Source organism: Canis lupus, chromosome 30 (genome assembly GCF_048164855.1).
Source record: "Canis lupus baileyi chromosome 30, mCanLup2.hap1, whole genome shotgun sequence".
NCBI classification, from domain to species: domain Eukaryota; kingdom Metazoa; phylum Chordata; class Mammalia; order Carnivora; family Canidae; genus Canis; species Canis lupus.
The window spans coordinates 6,120,911-6,138,445 of record NC_132867.1 but is presented as its reverse complement, the minus strand read 5'-3'; the positions used below and the strand labels follow the sequence as shown (position 1 = coordinate 6,138,445).

The following is a 17,535-nucleotide window of genomic DNA, read 5'->3' as shown; positions in this document are numbered from 1 at the left end:
ACCTTTTCATCTTTTAGCAGGATGGTCCTTAACCTCCACGTGTTTGAGGTCCTTCCAAACTTCTTGTTGTGATTTAGTTCTAATTTCAAGGCATTATGGTCTGAGAATATGCAGAGGAGGATCCCAATCTTTTGGTATTGGTTCAGACCCGATTTGTGACCCAGTATGTGGTCTATTCTGGAGAAAGTTCCATGTGCACTTGAGAAGAATGTATATTCAGTTGAGTTTGGATGTAAAGTTCTGTAATTATCTGTGAAATCCATCTGGTCCAGTGTGTCATTTAAAGCTCTCGTTTCTTTGGAGATGTTGTGCTTAGAAGACCTATCGAGTATAGAAAGAGCTAGATTGACGTCACCAAGTATAAGTGTATTATTATCTAAGTATTTCTTCACTTTGGTTATTAATTGATTTAAATATTTGGCAGCTCCCACATTGGGGGCATATATATTGAGGATTGTTAAGTCCTCTTGTTGGATAGATCCTTTAAGTATGATATAGTGTCCCTCTTCATCTCTCACTACAGTCTTCGGGGTAAATTTTAGTTTATCTGATATGAGGATGGCTACCCCTGCTTTCTTTTGAGACCATTTGAATGGTAAATAGTTCTCCAACCTTTTATTTTCAGGCTGTAGGTGTTCTCCTGTCTAAAATGGGTCTCTTGTAGACAGCAAATAGATGAGTCCTGCCTTTTTATCCAGTCTGAAACCCTGCGCCTTTTGATGAGGTCATTAAGCCTGTTCACGTTCAGAGTTACTATTGAAAGGTATGAGTTTAGTGTCATCATGATATGTATTCAGTCCTTGTTTTTGTGGATTGTTCCACTGAACTTCTTCTTAAAGGGGAATTTTAAGAGTCCCCCTTAAAATTTCTTGCAGAGCTGGTTTGGAGGTCACATATTCTTTCCGTTCCTGCCTATCTTGGAAGCTCTTTATCTCTCCTTCCATTTTGAATGAGAGCCTTGCTGGATAAAGTATTCTTGGTTGCATGTTCTTCTCATTTAGGACCCTGAATATATCCTGCCTGCCCTTTCTGGCCTGCCAGGTCTCTGTGGAGAGGTCTGCTGTCACCCTAATACTCCTCTCCATAAAAGTCAGGGATTTCTTGTCTCTTGCTGCTTTAAGGATCTTCTCTTTATCTTTGCAATTTGCAAGCTTAAGTATTAAATGTCGAGGTGTTGAACGGTTTTTATTGATTTTAGGGGGGGAATATCTCTATTTCCTGGATCTGAATGCCTGTTTCCCTTCCCAGATTAGGAAAGTTTTCAGCTATGATTTGTTCAAATACATATTCTGGCCCTCTGTCTCTTTCGGCGCCCTTGGGAACCCCAATTAAACGTAGGCTTTTCTTCCTCAGGCTGTCGTTTATTTCCCCTAATCTATCCTCATGGTCTTTTAATTGTTTGTTCCTTTTTTCCTCAGTTTCCCTCTTTGCCATCAACTTGTCTTCTATGTCACTCACTCGTTCTTCCACCTCGTTAACCCTCGTCATTAGGACTTCTAGTTTGGATTGCATCTCATTCAATTGATTTTTAATTTCTGCCTGATTGGATCTAAATTCTGCAGTCATGAAGTCTCTTGAGTCCTTTATGCTTTTTTCTAGAGCCACCAGTAGCTTTATAATTGTGCTTCTGAATTGGCTTTCTGACATGGAATTGTAATCCAGATTTTGTAACTCTGTGAAGAGGGGACTGTTTCTGATTCTTTCTTTTGAGGTGAGGTTTTCCTTCTAGTCATTTTGCTCAGTGCAGAGTGGCCAAAAACAAAGTTGTATTGGGAAAAGGAGAAAAAGAGAGGAGAGGAAGAAGGAAAGAAAAGAGAAAAAGAAAAAAGGAAGAAAAAAAGGAGAAAGAAAGGGAAAAAAAGGGTGGGGGAAGCAAACAGAAATCAAAAAGAAAAAAAAAAAAAAAAAACACGGGGAAGTATCCTCTGATTCTGTGTACTTTAAGTCCCTTGACTTCCCCTGGAACTTGTCCGTCTAGCTGGTGTTCTGGGGGAGGGGCCTGCTGTGCTGATTCTCAGGTGTGAGCACTTGGGGGAGCTGCTCTGCCCCTGCCTGGTGCAGGGCTCAGTGGGGGTTGTTCACCCCGTGAGGCCCCAGAAGGAACAACCGCAGTGGCGGGGCCAGCTCTGCAGCCCTGGAGTCAGCCCCCGCAGTAGCTCCGCAGCTCTCCGTCTGCAGGGCCTGGAGGCTCCGGGGCGGGGCCGCTGATCTGCTCAGCTGGGGCAGGAGCGTCCTCGCTGTCCTGGGCCCTCCCGGCCTCTGCCTGTCCCGGGGGAGGCCGGATCCTGGGCTGTGTCCCGGCGCCCTGTGCTCCGAGGCCTGCGCTGGTGGATTCGTGCTCCAGCCTTGCAGCCCCCTCCGCGGAGCCGCCCCCGAGCCCCCCGAGCTGCTCCCGCCCCGCAGCCCCCTCCGCGGAGCCGCCCCCGAGCCCCCCGAGCTGCTCCCGCCCCGCAGCCCCCTCCGCGGAGCCGCCCCCGAGCCCCCCGAGCTGCTCCCGCCCCGCAGCCCCCTCCGCGGAGCCGCCCCCGAGCCCCCCGAGCTGCTCCGGGTCCCCCGTGCGCGCTGCAGCCCTTAGGGAGCTCGGCGCACTCTCCCGGGGCGCAGGTGTCTGTTAGTGTCCCCGGGAACCCGAGGGCATCCCCGCCCTCCTGGGTCCTGCTCCACCTCCCCGCGAGCCCCTTTCCGCCCGGGAAGGTCGGTGCAGCTCCTGCGTCTCCGGGACGGGGCTCTCCTGTCCTGGGGACACTCGCCCCGGCCTCAGCCCGGCTCCTCGCGGGCCCCTCCCCCTTGGAGGCCTTTTGTGTCTTTATTTCTTTTCCCCCGTCTTCCTACCTTGGTAGAAGCGCGAACTCTTCTCACTGTAGCATTCCAGCTGGTCTCTCTTTAAATCTCAGGCCGAATTCCTAGATTTTCAGGATGATTTAAAGGTTATCTAGGTAATTTGGTGGGGACACGGGACTTAGGGACCCTACTCTTGCACCGTTTTCCCCTCCCTCCCTCAGATAATGTTTTAAAACATACTGAGGCAATACAAGCACTAAGCAAGACTATAAAGCCAGCATAAAACCACATTTCCTAGGATTTTATAAATAATTCTCTGAAATTTAGAATTTTACAAATTAAGGAAAATAAAAATTTTGTGATATGGTTGAGTAATATAAAGTTAATGGTGAAATTAAAGAAATCTACTTTAGGTAGAAAGAAAAACTGCTGGGAATATTTATAGTACAGAAACCTGAGGTATACAATCATACAAAAACATTTTTGAAATATATGGGAAGGCACTGATGCTATATTTCACGTACATTACAAATTTCTTTAGGGCCAGCTCTGATCCTGATAATCAAGAATTAATTCTAATTATAAATCCAATCATAGATGTAGCAAATGGTAACTAGTTTTGATACAATGTTACATAGTTAAGTGGGTCGCCTTCTCACAGTCACTCTGTAGGTTAGTTGGGTACAACCCAGTGGTAATCCCATTGGTTTCCTGGTCTGATATGAATGTCCAGGAAAACCCATTATCACATTCTGGAGAAGGGAAAGAGAGGTGAAATTTCTACAGGAGAATCTTGGGTCAGGAGCTGTGGGAGCCACTGTAAATCTGAAAGAGCCTTTTGTCATGGATCAGAAGCCAACAAAGGCCCTGGGCCAACCTTTGAATACACAGAGATTCTGCTCCCGGAGTTGGGAGCAGAATGGGTCGCTCACAATGGCCTTAGTGAACACCAGGATCTGGTCTATGGGATTGTAACTGCTGAAGCTGCCAATTTGGCACTGCTATGCCCTGATATCAGGAGGAGAAAGCCCTTCCAACCTTCCTGGCCTTGCAAGACCCACTGCCCGCCAGCTTTATTTCTTCCCTGCCTTGGTCTGGCAGTTGCAATGGAACATGGCTCTCCAAAGTGCTTCCTGTCTCTATGGAAACTGGCAAGCAGCACCAGACTGATGGCCATGCTCCATAGTGGCTGGGCAGAGGGGTAGCACAGAAGGTGGATCCCAGGTGTTATACTCTATAAGACAAGCTGAATCCTGAAAAGATAGAGTCAAAGAAAAATAAATTATGTGTGGTAGCCTAGGAAAATGGAGTACTTAAAGTTTTTCAGACAAACCTAAAAGCTAGAATGAAATCACAGCAAAATTACTAGAGAACTCTAAATATTTGAAAGAACAGAGGGATATTCCAAAAGTGGAAACATTTCCACTTAGTTATCAGGCTTAATTTTTCCTCCAATTTCCTTTCTCACATGATAGAGCATTTATTGCACTTCTCTTGAGAATTTTAAGCTTGCATTAATAGAATTTGTGCTTTTTGAATAATCCAATAGGCTTTAGTATGCAGTATGTGTTTCAGTACACACAACTACTGAGCCACAACTTTCGCATTAGAAGGTTATTTGTTTAGAATGCCTTCGGTAATTTAGTGGAAGTAATAGCATGCTGTGTGTGCATTTAGATATATTTTTAGACTCTAACCAACAAGAATGATCTTGAACTTTCTAAGATTCAGATTCTTTGTATAAATCCCAAACCTGTTGATGGAACAAGTGAGAGGGAGGGTAGAAGACGAGAAACACAAAGCTGAGAAGAGTTGAGGGGAAGATCTAAAGAATAGTAAGCTACTTTTGTATTTCATTTAGAAATGAATTGCCTATTTCCGTCATTTCCTATATTTTAGAACCTTTAACAATACTGATCCATTTGGCACCTGTGCTTTTCATAACTAAAATATCAGAACCTTAATGAGACCAGTATTTTGCATTTGATATGGGGATTCTTGCCAGGGCACAAAAATATTTCAAAACAAACCAAAGCATTATGTATACCATTTGATTCAGATGCCAATAACCCTGTTGAATTAAATAATTTTGCAGACTTAGTTGACAGTTTTTGCTAAGTATGAATTTATTCCCACAGGAAGAATCAAAAGATATAGCACTGCTTATCTCATGAGAAGTTTATGCTTTTTTTTTACTGAAAAATTGTAAAATACTCTTCACATTTAAACAAGATAAAACAAATGAAAATATTATTTTTCAATTCTCTTCACATCTAAACAAGATAAAACAAATGAAAATATTATTTTCCCCTTCACTGTTGTTAAATCCAGTTCTTCCTTTGAGAAAGTTGTACTCCAAAAAAGGGGGGGTACTCATTTTCAGGGGAAAAAATAATGAGGGCTCTGGGTTGTGTTCAATGTCCCACAAAAGTTGATCATTTATCCTGAAAAACCACTGACTGTAACTCCCTCTCTCCCAGATGTGCAAAGACTCAACCTCGGCCTGTCTGTCTAGATCTATCTCCAGGGATCACTGCCCTTAGTCCATGAGCACTCATGCACAGTGTGCGCTGATCCACTGTTGTGGGCCACATCTCAGCTTTAGTGCAGGAAGAGAGATGGAGGAACCATTGCCTTCCCTCATCACCCACTCAGGAGATAGTAAGGCTTTAATGATGCCGTTTTGGGAAACAGAGCCATGTTTTGGGATCAGCATTCAGATATGTGTTTTTGCCTGTCTGCTCGCTTTCAATGATACCGCTGTCTTCAAAGATCTCTCTGCTGCTTGGCTTGTTTCTCTACGGTAGTGGCGCATCACAGCCTGTCAGCGAGGTCGAGGTGGCCATGAGCTTTGAATTGCTTCTTTAGGTACCGAGGGGCAGTGTGCTGGGCTCTTGGTAGCCAGTGAAAGTGCGCTTGAAGTGTGTGAAGCAAGAGCAGATCCCAACTGACAGGTCAGCAGGAGTCAAGACTCTGTTCACTTGATTTTGAATTTGGAATTTCCTGATCCAGATAAGGTTTGTACCATTTTTCCTGAAGTATGTAGAAATAGAAACATTGAAGGAATAATGGCAGCTTCTCTGTCTGCTCTTTAAAGACAGGGACAGGAAAGCCATCTTTGCAGACTATTGCAGAATAATTGCTCTTCACTAAAGTGTCTTTCAGAGCAATGAATTAGCAAATTGTTTCCTTATAACTACCGAAACGCACATAAATGGTTTTCAATCCCTGATGCTAGTTAGAAATAAACCTGGCAGCCTAATAAAACTATCAGTTCAACAGAGTAGGTAAAAAAAAAAAAAGAGAGAGAGAGAGAGATCATTGGAAGAATGGTGAGCAGGAGGGAAAATCATTTTCTCTTGGAAAACGATTTGAAGAAAAAGAAGAAAGAAACTGAGGAGGCTCAAAATATGAAATAAAAAAAAAAAACTTCAGAAACAGAACTATATTGCATAGGCAAGAGTTCATTAGTTTTCAGAAAAAAAAAAAAAAACAAAAACCAAAAACTTTACTTAGGCTAAATATGCATGTAACAGCCGAAGAGGCATCAGAGGTGGCTTTTCCAGTGATGTGCTATACATATGTTTAACAACTGCCTCTGTGAGAACAAAACACTGGCTTGAACTGTTTGTCAAGCTCCATTGTGAAAAGATTCAACTGTGGTCTCTTTCAATCTAGCAGGGAATTTTGTTGAGTGTGAAGTGAGGAGAGTTCCATTCAGTTGACTCTCATGAGCTGGTAGGGGCCAGTTAGCACATCACAGCTTTTGCAGGAATTTCAAGTGTTCCTTCACTTATTAAAAATAGATATTAAAGGTTTAAATGCATCTTTGAAATGTTTGACTCCAGACTCTATGCTTATTTCATAACCGTCACTCAGCCAGAATTAAGTTCACTTTCTTTTCCATGCAGTTTTTTGGTTAAGCATGTGAGGTCAGGACACAGAATATGAGAGTTCAGAACCTGGTGTGGCACTTTCTAGCTGTGGGACTGGGAGCAAATTATTTAAACTCTCTTTGCATCAGTTCCCTCATCTTCAAGGTAGAGATGATGACAAGGTTGGCATGAAAAGTAAATCACTGAAAAACAAGAAATGCTCTTAGAATAGTGCCTTGAATATTATGAATGCTCAGATTAGTTTAGCTGTATTTGTCACATATTTTCCGTTGGCCTAGTGATTGTGGAAGATGAGATATGTTAGTATCTCGTAATATGAGGTACCCAGGAAGGGCACTATCTTTTATGTTTTTCTCCTTCTAGAGCATAAATTTGGCACAGTCTGTCTTTTTATGCCCCATTTCGGGGGCTGACAATGGTATTAGATGTGTCTGTTCTACATTACATCTGTTGTATCCTATGTATACTCCTCATGATTTTCAACTAGAACTTAAAAAAAATGTCTTAAGACGATATACTAATAAGGATTTTATGATTTACATTTTCCATATTTTTTTCTTGGCAAGGAATTAGTCCCTCCTTCTGCCCCTCTCTTTTGACCCTGAACAAATGCAGAAGACTTGAGTTACTCTGGTCATTCTACTGTCACAAGTTCCCCTACAATGCCAGCCACTGCTCTAAGGAAGATGCTTCCATTTTGGACAATGAGCCCCCACTGGAAACTCCAACTCACAATACAGAATGTTAAACAGTGTAGCTGACTCAAAGATAAGTAAGATGATCTCATCACTTGCCCTTTAATTAGATTAGAAGCAACTCAAGAAGACTGGTATCTTTGCAAATAATAAAAGAGAAGATAACACAAGGAGGGAAGGAGGAAAACGAAGGACACAGGCTGCCTGGAAAAATAGCCAGCTTTACGACTCCAAACTGGAAGTTTTGTTTCCTTTCAATTTGATCAGAAACTTGTTTGATAAGAGTAACTCCTTTGAAATCTAGGAGGGTGCTGAGCTTAGCCAGAGTAAGGAACATTTTAAAGTAAAGCCTCAAATGCTAGGACCAATGCATTTCAGAAATCCTTATAGATGTGGGAAACAAAGAAAGAGTTATATACCACACCTAGACTGCCTTCTTCTCTGCCTCACACCCTTTCGCAGAGTTTCTGAACTCTGCAGTCTCCTTGGCAAAATTTCTCTTCCTCAATGCATCTTTAAGATGTTGATTTATCCAAGGCAAAGCATGTAGTAGGAATATTTCTTTGATGAATGCCTTGAAAATGAACCCTTAATTTGGGATGCTTAACTGTTTAATTCAGGATGTTTAATTCCCAATCCTTAATTGGGAAAAGTAGTAACTTCTTTGGAAAGACTCTCTGAAATTGAATTAAATGAGAACCTTGAGCCACAAAGAGTTAAAAGACAAAAGTGGCAATTACCCTGATGCTCTCTCCAGGTTATAAGCAGAAGTAAAAGGCAATTTAAACCTTGAGAAGAAGTTTGACTATTTACAAAACTGGCTTTTGAATTGATTTTGGAAACTACCTATCCTAAGGGTATTTAAGATTAGGAGATTCTCCACGTGAGTTTGCTCTCTATTGGGAAAAACTAAATTATTTGACTGCGGGGAACTGAAGTCATAATACTTTAAAGTCAGAATCCATGTGGGGAGAAGATGGAGGGAAGTTGTCCTAATCTCCTACCTGAAAGGAGAAGGCATAGATGTGCAAGAGTATAGAAAGTACTGGGCATGTAGAAGACCCTAGCAGACCCTATAGGCGAGTAAGGAAAGATTAAAATAAGTGTCAGAAGTAAGCTCTGAATAAGATAGGATATTTCAGAGCAGTTAATATTGGCATCCTCTCTTACTCGATTTTAATGTTATAACAAAATTTATGAGGACATAGTTCAGCTAGGTATGCAGTTGAAAACTCCATTGTTAAAATGTTTACTTATTTATTTTTTATTGTCTAATTCACACGTAAGCCAATAGTGATCAAGTTACCATGACCCAGCAGCCTTTGTGGGAGAATAAGAGTAAAATACTAAACTTTCAGAACAAATTCCAAATGGTTCATTGACTTTGTTTCACCATGGAAAATCACTTAACCTCCCAGTGTCAGTTTACCCATCTGTGAAATGAGAAGGATAATATTTTCTTATGGGGATGTTTTGAAAATTATTTTGCAAATGTAGTGGATGAAATTGTTGCAAGCATCACTGCTCTTTTTCCACATCTTTAAAGAAGCAGACAATATTATTTATGTACCAGTTGATAGTCAAATTGTCACCTGAGAGGAACTGTATATTCTTATTAGCAGCTGCGTGCTTTTTATTACTTAAAGAATCCCTCCTCCCTCAGATTGTTGAGTTTATGTGCTACATTAATACTTGAGAATCTTAGCAAAATATCTTAAAATCATTCTGAGCTTCATATTTATGAACTGCTAATTTGGTATCTCTGGTAATTATTCCTTCCTTCCGTTTTAGCTCATGTTTTCCTTAGGTGGTTTTTCGCCTCACCTCATTTCACAAGATTGATAGTTCTCCACGTTTCCCTGCTAGAGGTCACCTCTGAGCTGAAGGCAAAACACATCTCACTCTGGCTCCTGTTGACTTTTAAGTCAACTATCAAAGAATTTATTCCAGACATCTCCTAACCTCAATTTAAAAACTCCACCCTAAAGATTACAGGGAGATATCCTGGGGAGTTGCCATAGTGACTCTAAGAGGTTGGCATTGAGAAGACAAAGTTACTGATATCAGATTTTATACTTGATAGGCTTAATTATATAACATGGTCATGAACTTCTGTGCTTGTGTCAGTTAGGTCTGGAAAGATATTTTCCCCTTCAGGCTCTTCTGTCTCTTATGGTGCCAATCAACAGGCTTCTTGGTAATAAGATCCTTTATGCCAATAGCTCCAGCATAACCTCAAGTGGTGCTTGTAGTAATGATAGAATCATTACAAAACTAAAGAAGAAAAGGGAAATATATTTCACGGGTGCGATTAAGTCATTGTAATGTTCTTGCATGTGTAAATTATCCTTGACTTAATGAACTACCTTGCTCACATAATAGTGTTTTAACCTGGCTCTGGAAAGTCATTTTTTACCCATGTTGATGATTGTTACCAGACTTGGCAAAGTTCATCTCGCTGAAGTGAAACTTAGGTATTATGTTTCCATGTGCATGAATTTTGTTTTAACTATTAGAAGAGTTCATATTAAGTAACATTATTATATGAATCGTTTTAATAAATTACTATGATCCTTAGGAAGATAGAATACTTGATTATATTCTAATGATATCCAATTTGACAAGGGTCATTTAAATATGTTTTTTCTTCATTACAAAAGAAATATATGTTCATTGGGGAAAATCAAGAAACTAGAGAAAGGAACAAAGGAGAATATTGTCTCTATCTCCTAGGTTAATCGCCTTAAGGTTTTGATAGATATTTTACAAGACGGACACTTTTTGAAAAATACTTACATTGTTTCCTCCAACATATTTCGTGTTCCAAAAAACAGCTACATCTACAAGAAGCTCTGGTATAATAGGATTATTTTTTTATTTATTTTATCAGAAATTGAATCTAAAGTTCTAGTATCCATATTTCATAGACTTTATTCAGGATTATATCAGCTACCAGAGAACTATTCCATGTGGTTTCCTCTGTTGCTTTAGTGAGTTCAGTTCAGCCAAAATTATTCCAGTGCCTCATTTTCAAAGATGTCTAGATCCCCTATATAATTAATGCAAGGCCAAAGGAAATTAATGATAATCATGTTACTATTTGAATATAAATCTTCGTGTGTGGCTAGGAGACAAAGAAGGTTTTCTAGAACACATAAGGGAGTATGAAGGAGTCTTAATGGTATGCAAAACTGTTGTCCCCTGATTAAGGATTTTCAATTATTTTTTCTGTCTTTTTGTGATATATAGTTTAGTTGTTGTATGGTTGGTTTACTTTTTTTCTTTTTTTGAGTGAGAAGTTCAGTCCGATGTAGCTCTTGGGAAGTTAATCATTTTATAACTTTCATTTAATCAACATTTTCTTTAATCCCCTTTTAGGCAGCCAAGGGCAATTTCCACTAACACAGAATGTAACGGTTGTTGAAGGTGGAACTGCAATTTTGACCTGCAGGGTTGATCAAAATGATAACACCTCCCTCCAGTGGTCAAATCCAGCTCAACAGACTCTGTACTTTGATGACAAGAAAGGTGAATACATTTTCTTTTAAATGTTTTAATCATATTCAGAAATATCCTAATTATAATGAATTTATTTTTCTGAGATGATTCAAATTATTCGTTTTGATTACCAAACTGCTGCTGCTTGTATTTAAACATGTTAAATATTAAATACTTTAGTTTGCAAGTCATAAACACTAAAGATAACCTATGTCAACTTTTTAATAAAATAAACAGTTTCAATTCTGTTTCAAAAATCATTTTATGCCTTCTCTTAACCATTATTGCTTCTCTAGATATTGTATTCCTTCATTCTTGTAATTGCCTTGTGTATAGGTTAACTATTTTTTCCTCACTCCAGGTGATATGATCTTTTTATTAACCTTAGCTTAATAATATTTAGAAGATGCTATATGATTTTATAAAGTTTTGTGATTTTATTCTTATGATTGTGCTTGAAGGTAAGAACTGTAGAAATTATTCCCATAGTAAGTTTAAATAGCTCCATGTTTGGAAGTAAATAACTAGATTTAAAAAGGTGTGTTTAAAAAGAAAAATAAAATTAAAAAAAGAAAAGAAAAAGGTGTGTTTACTTCAAGGTGAGTTAGACTTCCTTAATTAACTGGGGTCCCTATTGAATGATAGATTTTGATTAAAATTTTCTTTAGAAAATTTAGAGAGTAATGAAATTCATGATACATAATTCAATCAAACAACTAAAAGCATACACTGAATTTCCAAGCCTTCACGTATTATTATAAGCATTGGGAGGAAAATGAGTTCATGAACTATAATAAAAATATGGAGCTGTTGCTTTAGATAAATTTAAATTATATAGAATATAAATAGCTATTTATATATTAGATATTCAATGTGGTCTTAATATCTGGATTTCTTATGAATCTGTGTGGATAACAGTAAGATAATTTGAAATTAGTTCCATTTTAATGATTAAAATGTAGCTAAATTAATTAGTCCAATAAATGTGTCCATTTGCCCTAAAAATAGGAATTCACTATATTTTTTACCTTGCTGAAGTTTTCCCTTTGTTGTACTCTAGATTTAAAATGAAATTTTTAAATTGATTTTAAACTTTAATATATAATGAAAGATCTAATGTATTAATTCAGCAAATAATTTTTGAGGTTTCCTTCAGAAAAGGTGGTAGAGTTGGAGAACAAACATAAAATCCCTGCTCTCATAGGACATATAGTTTAGTAGAGGACAGACAATGAACACATGAACAAAATATATTTTAGAGTACATTGGTAGGGGACAAGTGTTCTCTATCTTAGTAGATAAACAGATGTATAGTTGATAAATATCTCCAGAGAGAAAGAGGGAGAGAAAGAAAGAGAAAAGGAAGGAAGGAAAGAGAGATTTTAAGAAACTGGCTTAAGGGACACCTGGGTGGCTCAGTGGTTGAGCATCTGCCTTTGGCTCAGGGTGTGATCCTGGAGTTCGGGGATCAAGTCCCACATCGGGCTTCTGCATGGAGCCTGCTTCTCCCTCTGCCTATGTCTCTGCCTCTCTCTGTGTCTCTCGTGAATAAATAAATAAAATCTTTTTAAAAAAGAAAAAGAAAGAAACTGGCTCAGATGATGGAGGAGGCTAGCAGGTCTGAAATGAATGAAATGAATGAAATATGCAGGACAGGCCAGCAGACTGGAAACCTGGGGAAAAGTCAATAATGCCCCTCAGGTCTGAAGGCAGTCTGAGACAAAATCCTTTCTTCCAGGAATCACAAATATTTTCTCTCAATGCTTTAACTGATTCAACAAAGCCACATCAGAGTAATCAGCTTTTCTCGAAGTGTACTGACTTAAATTAATATCATCTAAATATACTTCACAGCAACATACAGACTAGCATTTGAGTGAATATTGAGGTACTGGCCTAATTAATTAGTTAATATATAAAGTTAAGTACTACAGAGGGTCAGGCTAGCATTTCTGTAGAATTTTATTACTTAGAAAGAGCTTTTATTTATTGTTTTATTCTGCCATTGGAAAGACAAATGCAACAGGTTTCACTAATGGCCACATATTCATAGAAGCATATGGGAGGATGGGATTAAAGGTCCCACAGTTAGGTGAGATTTAAAGTTAATATTGTGATTTAAACATTGTGACTCAAATATGGGCCAGACTTAAAGCCAATATGGTGACTCCATATTTATGTTTTGATTAGAGTTTGATGTGTAATCATTTGTGTTTAACATGGACTTCTAGTCCTAGAGATCTTTTTTATTGGTACTTTAAGAATATATATTTTTAAGATTTTATTTATTTATTCATGAGAGACACACAGAGAGGCAGAGACACAGGTAGAGGGAGAAGGAGGCTCCATGAGGGGAGCCCGATGTGGGATTTGATCCTGGGACCCCAGGATCATGTCCTGAGCGGAAGGCAGACGCTCAACCACTGAGCCACGGAGGCGACCCACTTTAAGAATATTTTAAAGAGTCTGAAAATGAATTTTGAAATGTTCATCTGCTAAATACTCACTATGGCAGTATTACTGCAATTTTAATCCCTATTAATATTAAGTATTTAATGTTTCTATTAAGGACTCTTTTAAACATATTTTGTGAGACTATAAAATATCTCTTTGCATTTGAAAAATATAAGAAATATCTAATGTGATATTTTAAGACTTTTTGAAAGGAAAGGACATTATTCAAGAATAAAAATTTGATTTTATGAATTACTTAAAATTTTATAAATATAACTCACATAAACTAGCTTGTATTTCAGGTATATGCAATAGGAGTGAAAGTTATAGAACTAAAAATGAAGCTTAAAGACTACCTTTGATAAAGTGATCTCTGTTACTTTCTAAAGAATGAAGTCACACTGGGGCGCCTGAGTGACTTAGTCCTTGTGCTTAGTGCTTAGTGCTTCCTACTCTTGATTTTGACTCCAGTCATGACCACAAGGTCCTCTGATGGAGCCCTGCCTGGATCCAAGCTCAGCGGGAGTCTGCTTGAGGTTCTCTCTCTCCCTCTTCCTCTGTCTGCTCCGTTGAACTCTTGCTGTATCTCTAAAATAAATTAATCTATTTTTAAGAAAAAAGAATGAAGTCACATTAGTTAAAAAAATATACATAAGAGTCACACATAGAGATTTCACAACCTCTTTTTGCTTTTAGTATTAATTGATTACAAGTGTTTGTAAATATATATTTAAATATACATGCCCAAACATAAGGTGACATCAATTTTATGGAAAACTCTCACTTTCCCAATGATGTAAAGCAAGAGAAAATGTTTTGGGGGACACTGTCATTTAGAGATATTCATAGGACAATTAAATATATAGTTATATATTTAATTTATTGATTTGAGTTATATGCGCATATTTAAACCAATATAAAAACATATATTCACTTAGAGATAATTGGTTTTCCATCCTGGCATTTAATGAAATAATCTTGCTTAGCAGCACTTTTTCAAAGTGTAGGATATTATCAATGAGGAATTTGTCCCAAGCAACAACTATGAATTTTTATGACAGCAGAACATTTTTTTTGTTGTTCATTCATTATACTCCTGCAGGAGTATAATAATAATTTCCACTATGCAACGACTTATGGTAATGCTTTTTAAGCAGAGCGAGCTTTGAGAATTATGTTTACAGTGACATCTACAATTGTGAGGTCAAATCCTCAGGCACAAAAACAAAATCTATATGAAATGTCTTTGCCTTCTTTTTCAGTGATTCCATAAGTTACCCTTTATAGAACATCTAAAAGCAGAATTGATTCAGGGTATTTCAAGCTAATGTATCTTAGGATACTGTTGAAAAAAAAACTTGTAATACAAGATTTACAAGACTTGGAAATAAGGCAGCCCCTCTTTTCTGAGAGATAATTATAGTGAGAAAAATCCATCATGTCATAGTTGGGATAGTTAGTAACATATTCCCTCATCTTACTGCTATAAAATAGCAATATCTGATCATATGAATTGCTGTAGTATACACTTGCTTTATTTTTTCTTTACCAATTGTTATAACTTAGGGTTATGTTGAAAAAAGCCTGTGTGTGTGTGTATGTGTGTGTAAGTATAGCCAGTTCTTACTTTTTTATATAAGACTGCTTCTAACTTTAACTCTGTTATGGTTTCATTTATTTTTTTAAAGATTTTATTTATTTATTCATGAGAGACACAGAGAGAGAGAATGGCAGAGACATAGGCAGAGGGTGAAGCAGGCTCCATGCAGGGAGCCTTATATGGGACTCAATCCCAGACCCCAGGATCACACCCTGGGCCAAAGGCAGACACTTAACTGCTGAGCCACCTAGGCGTCCCTGTATTCTGGTTTTAATAGTTTGTTGCAACAGGGGCACCTGAGTGGTGTAGTGGGTTAAGCCCTGGGCTCTTGGTTTCTGCTCTGGTCATAATCTCAGGGTTGTGGGATCTAGTCCCCAGTCAGGCGCCATGCTCCCCAGTCAGGCTCCAGTGGAGAGCCTGCTTAAGATTCTCTCTCTCCCTCTGCCCCTCCCCCCCAAATACATTTTAAAAATCTTTAAAAAATAGTCTGTTGCAACAGAGAACAGAAAGTTTGGAATAAAAAAAAAAGACTCTTCCATGAATGGCAGTCTAACATGTCTATTCCCTCAGAAGTCATTGGTTTGGTTCCTGCAGGATGTCTTAGTAGAAAGGATCCTTGACAGGATCAAGGATCAAATTTGATATCCATCAAATTTAAGAGTTTGAAAATGAAGCATTTTTGAAGACTCCATACCACACTTTCCCCCCATATCAGCTTTCTATCTGCCTATTTATCTGGCTTGCCTCAGTCCTAAGGCTTATCTTGAGCAAACAAACATGCTACATTGTGCAGCAAGCGAGGCATGTGCAGAGACCAAGTGCAGAAGCGAGGCATGGGTTAGTGTGACTAGAGTAGCACACACACTGTGCAAGTGACGACTGCTCCGGAGAATGAGAGAGAACACAAGTGATTGTCCATATGGCTGATTGCACCTGCTTCTACAGGTGGCTGCTACTTTTATTTTTTATTTTTTTTTTTAGGTAAGGAGCGGCAGATCCTTTCAAAATGTTGAAGACGTACATAGAGTAAGACAGAGGGATGCATCATAGTCAGCACTGCCCAAGATAATTTTCCATGACACTAGCAGTGTTCTATATCTGTGCTGAACAAAACTCTGTGGCCAGCAGCCACATGTGAATATTTAAATTTAAGTTAAATAAAAATTAAATAAAATCAAAAGTTAGTTACTCAGTCACACTGGCCATGTTTCAAGTTCTCAATAGGCATGTGTAGCTAGTGTGCTTTTGAAAATCACAGTTGTAGATGTGGATTCATGGCTTACATGCCGCAACAGACCTTGTCCAATTCCAGCCTTGATGAGTACAACAGGTATTTTTCCAACTGAGAAAACCCTAGGTCATTATAAATATATGTTGAGTATTAAGTAAATGACATTTTGCTGTTTCAGTTGCATAGCTTTTTCATGGGGATATTTGTAGCATCAGAGACAGGAGTCGATTTGACTTCTAATCCTGCTTCTGACACCAGCTAGCAGAATAAAAAAGGGGCTCATTGACACCTGACCAAACCAGATGTTCCAGTGGTTGGATCACAATTGCATTTTTAACAATTTCCCTATCTACTTTTCTGTGCACCTGAAAACCAAAAATCATTAACCTACGTAGTAACTATTCAATTACAATTCTATTTCATTTCTGCATAGTTGCTGTATGAAGCCTTTTTCTATAACACTTAAAAACCTGCAAATCTAAATAGAAAATAAAAATTAAGACGATGACATTACAGGTTCTTTTGGGTCACAGGGACCTAGAATAGACATAAGTAGCTCATTCACTTGTGCTCCTCTTCTCTTTCTTTTTACACAATTCTTATCGCATCTGTTATAAATAGTAGTAAGTAAGCATTTGCAATAGAGTGGGTATAGGGTGACAGCGAGAAGAGGGAGTAGAGTTCATTGAAGCACCACAGGAATGCTGTGTGGCATTTGGCAATAGAAATAAAAAAATCAGTTAGATCATTGCGTCTGTTTCTCTGCAGGTGTGGGGGAAAAAACAATTGAAGTAGTACAGTCAGTCTGATCACTTAATGCTCAGGAAAAAAACACTTCAATTCCTTCCTATTATTGACAAAAAATGCTTTGGACAAACATCTCCAAAGGTGCACAGCGTATGCATTTAACAGACATATCTCTATGTGCTTGTATTTGTTTTTATATAAAAATGGAAAATACATACCTTTTTATGACGTTTCTCTTCACAGGAGTTCTGCTTTTTTTGAATTATGTTTGAATGATTCTCAAATATTTCCTAAAGGAAATTTCATTACTGAAGGAATGAAAATAAAATGTTATTAAGGGCATAACCAAAAATCACTGGCGTTATCTAATTATTCTGTAGATAATTTTACATTGATAGTGGGGACAGTGGGAGAGAAAGAACATGAATAAGGTGTCCTAGAACAAGGAGTGATAAAGAGAAGAAAAATGGCATGAACCCGAAATGAAGGTACAAGTTCCTGGCTCCATGCCAACCAATGCCACCTGACAGTATCCTTACCCATGACTGGTTTCAATAAATGTGACAGACTTTAAAATATTAAAAATTAACTCAGTAAGGCAGGTATTAAAGTAGTCACTATTATCCTTCTTTT

General features: G+C 38.4%; 1 protein-coding gene across 4 annotated transcripts in view; it reads left to right on the top strand.

Moving 5' to 3' along the window:
• Window positions 1–17,535, top strand: part of CADM2 (cell adhesion molecule 2) — a 1,061,838-nt gene that overhangs the window by 804,687 nt on the left and 239,616 nt on the right. For all 4 annotated transcript variants that reach the window (XM_072806514.1, XM_072806515.1, XM_072806516.1 and 1 more), the window contains one exon: window positions 10,751–10,900. In XM_072806514.1, coding sequence (XP_072662615.1) covers window positions 10,751–10,900 — 150 coding nt within the window. The remainder of the gene's footprint in view (window positions 1–10,750; window positions 10,901–17,535) is intronic.